General features: G+C 47.7%; 1 protein-coding gene across 1 annotated transcript; it reads left to right on the forward strand.

The window, feature by feature from the left end:
- The first annotated feature begins 5472 nt into the window (after positions 1–5472).
- On the forward strand, positions 5473–5910 carry LOC121836313 (gamma-interferon-inducible lysosomal thiol reductase-like). The gene has a single exon (XM_042291175.1). The coding sequence runs from the start codon at positions 5473–5475 to the stop codon at positions 5908–5910; it is 438 nt and encodes a 145-aa protein (XP_042147109.1).
- Positions 5911–6161: the final 251 nt, after the last annotated feature.

The following is a 6161-nucleotide window of genomic DNA, read 5'->3' on the forward strand; positions in this document are numbered from 1 at the left end:
GAAGGTGCGATGTCTTAAAGAAATCGCCGCCTTTGGGTCCTATACTAGATGAATCACGTATGGATGCTAGCCCTTAGATCTACAGCGGCAAAACAGCGGGTAATGGAAGCCAAGGAACTCCAGGTAAAGAACCTGAATTGTTTAGTGCTTGACCCTAACAGCACTGAAGTGCGCCTTAGACTGCACTGGGTGCCCTTTCATGTACCCGACGAGGTCGTACGTAAGGTCTTGGAGCCCTTAAGAAACGCGACTGAACTTGCAAGGGAAGCATTGCGTGCTGAAGGTTTCGAAGGTGTGAAGTCGACAACCAGATTAACCTGAATGAAACTGAAGACAGGCGTAAACATCAAAGGCGTAAACCACCAGATGAACATATTTGGCGGAACAGCGCTGATTGTCATTCCAGGTAGTTCACCGCTCTGTTTACGCTATAAAAGCGCAGGACACATAAGACTTGAGTGCCGAGTTCCGAAATGTCCGTAGTGTTTCCGATTTGGACATAGTGATGACGAATGTGTGAAAACATACGCCAGAGTCGCAAGGGACACTCATTGCAGACGAAGAGCCAAATGTACATATCATGGACGCCATGGTGGCAGAATATGTGAGAAGGGATGCCATGGTGGCAGCAAAAAAGATAACATTGTTCCATGCTACACGTACAACGGAAACCGAGGTGACGGAAGTACCAAGAGTGGAGAGAACCGCCCCAGGCTCTGGAAACAACGTGAGTCGACTAGAGGGGAACCAGAAGGTTCTTTGTGAGAAAGACCATCAGGAAGCAGCACAGCAGAGCGCAGTCGGCGATGAAAGGAAAATGGACACTGACAGTCAAGACATTAGGTAAACTCCTGAACAGGCATTGGCAGCTACAGAGGGAGACTTTATTCTCCCAGTTTTTATTTAAAAAAGTGACAAAGATTGTGGTTTTTGGCACTTCTCAACTCCTTCACCATCTTCCGAGGCACGTGCGCTCTAACGTGAAAGCGGGACGCGCGGGGTTCCGATGAAGTTCTCTCTCTGACGCCATCAGTCAGCAGCGAGAACTCACCCGCTCGCAACCACGTTACCAGGTGCTTGCAACATCCGGCTCTGCGACCGTCCGGCTTCTGGCAACCCCTCGCGGAAGCAGATAGAGTTCACGTCCAAAGTTCAAGTTCAGACTAATTATTTGAACTTGAACTTTGGTAACCTCGGATAGATGGCGTTGTTGAAACTCCGTGTAATAAAAATTTTGTCGCTAATACCAGCCCCTTTTAAACATTGTTAAACATATTTATGTTGAAAAGACAAGATTTACAAAACCAATTACCTTTTATTGACCAGGTAATTGCACAAAACTTGCTTTTTTTACCACTCCCCTTTTCACATTAGGCCACGTGGTTCTCACGGCCACCGCTCGCTTGTTACAGATCGGGAGATTTTCTAATTTTTGTCTCGCGAATACGCGGCGGGAACGCTATAATTCGAAGGACGAAGAAGCGTTTTCTGTTCTTTATGACAAGATAAACAATGTAAAAAATACAAGATGCAAATTCTTTTGACGTGAAAATCGTTTCACAGCTCCTTTAACATGCAACACGCAGTAGTGATACATGACTGCACGCCGGTACGATGCTCATTCAGGTTGAAGCGGGCAGGGATGAGGGTTTAAAGGGGCGGTGCAACGATATTCAATTGGAATGTTTTTCATTTTACACGAGCTTACTGGCATTAGTGGGACTCATGGATATTCGCACGCAACGCCACTGGCCGAGAAACTCCTTTGTTGCGGTGTAATATCAAGGACCAAGGCGAGCGTTTTCATTCAATCTCTCCTTCACAAAACTTGATGACTGTCACGGTACGGCCGGAGGCGTTGCGAATGCGATAGAGGCGAAGCCGAAAACGAATTATTTACAACCCATTATATTTACAAAAGGAAGACGAAGATATAACGGAAAGCAAAGGAGTATGTACACAGTAAAAGTGGAAATAATACACACACGCTTAAGCACATCTACAGTTCCAAGAAATGAAGCTGTTCGCAGCAGGCCTTACAGTTTAAGTTCGTTACGTCGACGAACCGAAGTGACTTGCCCAAGGCAGCGAAGGCTCTTGTCTCCTAGGCGTCTGAAGGGGAGTGTGGAACTCTCGCTGCGACAGCTTGTGCACAGCAAGGGTCGGGCGCGTCCTGGAGCGTAACCATGGACCCCATACGCCGCTCCCTCCCGGTCTCGGTCTTCGATTCTCACTCTCCCCCCGTCCTCTTCTTTTTCTTCCCCTCCTCAAATCGTTGTCTCACATGGCCTCATCTTCTTTCTTTTGCCCCTTCAACTTCCTTTTATGTCATGCCTTAGAATCATGACATTACCCCCCGCAAACGAGAATTTCGTAACATGAAGTTCTTTCTTGAGATCTTCATCTGTTGAGATCTTCATCTGCAGAATGTGCTGTCTTGCGGTAGTTGACCACCAAGCACAATGGCTATCCTCCACAGCTACACTTTCACAGCACAGGTTTCTTGAAGAATTTCCATCCACAAATCATTGCGTCCAATCACAATCGTTCAGGAAGCACACCGTGAAAAATTGAAAGCACAATCACTGAGCGCTACGATCATCTCAAAGCTGAATAATTCCGTGCATAACAAAAATCACCGAACGAATGCGCACCTTTCCGAAAATCAAAGACTACCACGTGCCGAGAATACCGCAAAGCGATTGCCTTCCAGTGTTCAACCTCCTTTCATACTTCGCTTTTGTAGTACAAGCTACGAATACAAAAACAACCTTCTTCGTGACGAAGGCAATACAAAATTTCCAAGCGGAATCTAGACATACAAAACAGATATGCTTACAAATAGTAGCATTGACGCTTGCAAAAAAGAAAAAGACCCAGTCTAATGGTTTCAGCCAGGAATGCAATCAAATCATAGTGCTCAGCTACCCTCCCAGTCTTGGCCTTTTGGCCGTCCAGTCCACCAAAACGCTCAATAGCATCTCAGGGTAACAGCTTAACTTAGCGCGGTCAATCGCGATAGGGTAGATCGCGATTCCAACGTCAGCATAGCGCGTCCTTGGCTTCTTGTTTGGCATTTTTACTCCGTTGCAGACACTGTGACCTTTTACTTGCGCGCCAATTCGTGGCCTCCTAAGCTTACCGTTGCACTGCCCTAGCAGCGTCTTTTGAGCGTTCAACCGGGGTCTCCACTGAGCACTCCGGTGAACCACACGTGCCAGATGTTTTCTGCTCTTTACTTTCTGACCAGCAGAAGTAGCCCTCCGTACCTCAGCACTCCCTGTGCTTTGCTGGGCCTTCTTCAGTACGACCATGGGCCGCATCACCACCTCAGCATCTTCTCCACTTGCAAGGGCTGAAGCTTCAGCTTCCTCACCAGCTCTTAAATGGGGATCCGAGTCTCCGAAGGACCCTCTCTTACTTTTCATCTTGTCGTTTTCTGCGACAAGCGGACAAGCCTCTTCAGAATTTCCCGAAAACTCCGCAGCTTTCCTTATTTGTAGACCTTCTTTCTGGAGTGAGGCTTCATCCTTCCACATCTCTGCACCATTTTGTGACTCCTCTGCAGCTTCCAGCAGCGCTATCATTTCCTCTAGATGGTTGCATTCGGTCTTTATGCGTGCTATTTCCGTGGCGCTTTCTTCTCTCCACTGTCGTTCTTTTCTCGAGGCAAAACGTGCCCGCTCGCCTTCTTTTCGTAACAACTCTTGCCACTTTTGCTCTTCTCTCAGGTCAGCCTTTTCTGCCTCGAGCAAACCGTTCAACCATTCTTTCAGTGCAATCCCTTCTAGTCCTACAGCGTTTCCAATCTCTTGCACTTTACACAGATCCATCTTATCAACTTGCACTTCGAGCGTTATTTTTACGGAACTTCCATGGCCAAGAAATAATGAGACAGGGTACTCACTTCCAGGACATGTTTTACCTAGTAATGACTCGCTCTAAATTACACTTCTGTGTATCGGCATATCTCTATCAACATTCGCGCCTCTCGGACTTCGTAATATCAGGATGTTAGAAGTATCCTGGCAAGCTCGCCATTGTCACGGTTCGGCCGGAGGCGTTGCGAATGCGATAGAGGCGAAGCCGAAAACGAATAATTTACAACCCATTATGTTTACAAAAGGAAGACGAAGATATAACGGAAAGCAAAGGAGTATGTACACAGTAAAAGTGGAAATAATACACACACGCTTAAGCACATCTACAGTTCCAAGAAATGAAGCTGTTCGCAGCAGGCCTTACAGTTTAAGTTCGTTACGTCGACGAACCGAAGTGACTTGCCCAAGGCAGCGAAGGCTCTTGTCTCCTAGGCGTCTGAAGGGGAGTGTGGAACTCTCGCCGCGACAGGTTGTGCACAGCAAGGGTCGGGCGCGTCCTGGAGCGTAGCCATGGACCCCATACGCCGCTCCCTCCCGGTCTCGGTCTTCGATTCTCACTCTCCCCCCGTCCTCTTCTATTTCTTCCCCTCCTCAAATCGTTGTCTCACGTGGCCTCATCTTCTTTCTTCTTGCCCCTTCAACTTCCTTTTATGTCATGCCTTAGAATCATGACAATGACGTAGCTCGGCGGTCGGAGTACCGCCGAGTGACGATATTTGAATGCGGCTCATAGATTGGATCAGAGCACTGCGTGAACACTCGACTTGGGCTAGTGATAATCGATAGCTCGAGAAGCATTCGGGTAGTGGCCCGTGTCCAATTGCTGCAGAGACGACAATAGCCGAAACATAACAATATCTGGAACTCAGCGCGTGACCTGTGCCTTGCCAACCCCAGCGCGTGGCCATGATCAACATTGGCGGCATATAATCGGCTCCAAATCAAGTGGCCGCTTGTTCTGGCTGCGAGTTGAGAAGTTGAACGCTGCTCGTTTTTCTTTAATTTTTTCTGCGACTTGGATTGCGTGTAGTGAAATACGAACGGGTGTTTCACAGGTTATTAACGCCAGGAATCCGTTATAAGCGGTATTCGCGCAAAGTACAAGAATCGCTGCATCGCCCCTTTAACCCAGGATCCCTGGGTTCTGGAGCGCGAGCGTTTGCTCCGCGTGCTTCAAGCTGGTGTGTGCCAGCCTATGGTTAACCTTGTTTCTGTGGATAGCTACTTGAGATGTTTGGCAGAACGCCAAAGATGAAAGAAGAGAAGAAAGTGAGATCGAAATCAATCTTAACATAACGCTTCCCAATCTTCGGCAGTCGAACACATTTCACTATCACCCTTTATCGAACCATGTTACCCCCCTGCCAGCGGGGCGGCAGTCCTATGGTTAACACTGTTTTTCCTCAGCCAAGGTCACGCCATACCTGAAGCATCCAAGGTTGTGTCCACTTCAACCGTCGTCAAGGTCCGACTTTTCTATGAATCTTACTGCCCCTTCAGTCAGCGCTTTATCACTGACCAGCTGTGGCCTACGTACGAAAAGCTTGGGAAGCTCGTGGAAATCCGCCTGGTACCGTTCGGGCTCGCCACCATGAAAAACTTCACCAGAAAGGACGCCAAAAAGGTGATAGAAATAAAGTGCCATCACGGCAACAAAGAATGTCTGGCCAACATGATACAGACATGTGCCATAGCAATGACGAGTGCGCGCTACAAAAGCCTCGAGTACGTCAACTGCATGTCCGTTTCAACATCGCCACTGGACGTGGCACAAGCGTGCGCCGGAGGCATTGGTCTCAATTGGAAAATCATCGATCGCTGCGTCAAGTCAAAGCTGGGTTCGCTGCTCTTCTACAAGATGGGACAGAAGACGTGGGCTTTAGTCCCCCATATAACCTACGTTCCTTACATAGAGGTCGACGGTCGGCACAGCAAACTGTTTCAGGAAGAAGCCATGTCGAATCTCTTCGGGTTGGTCTGCTCTAGGCTGGGTTCTGCAAAACCTGACATTTGCAACGTCTCCCATTAAGTGTGATTAATCTTTATTCTTTGGTGAGCCACGGCGATATAATTTACGCCATTAATTACGAACGTTTCTGAGCTTCTTCTGTACTTTTGACTTGTTACCGACCAGGGTTGGGCAGTATCGCGATACAAATGTATCGCGATAGTATTTCAGAAATACATTTTGTATCAGTATTTCAGTATCGCGATACCTTTTTTTCACCAGTATCTGTATTCCTGTATCGAAATACATTTTGAAGGTTTCTTTGTATCGCG

This window comes from Ixodes scapularis, unplaced genomic scaffold (assembly GCF_016920785.2).
Source record: "Ixodes scapularis isolate PalLabHiFi unplaced genomic scaffold, ASM1692078v2 PGA_scaffold26__3_contigs__length_393636, whole genome shotgun sequence".
NCBI classification, from domain to species: domain Eukaryota; kingdom Metazoa; phylum Arthropoda; class Arachnida; order Ixodida; family Ixodidae; genus Ixodes; species Ixodes scapularis.

Coding starts and splice junctions, on each gene's coding strand:
- LOC121836313 (XM_042291175.1), top strand. CDS start 5,473: ATGAAAAACTTCACCAGAAAGGACGCCAAAAAGGTGATAGAAATAAAG.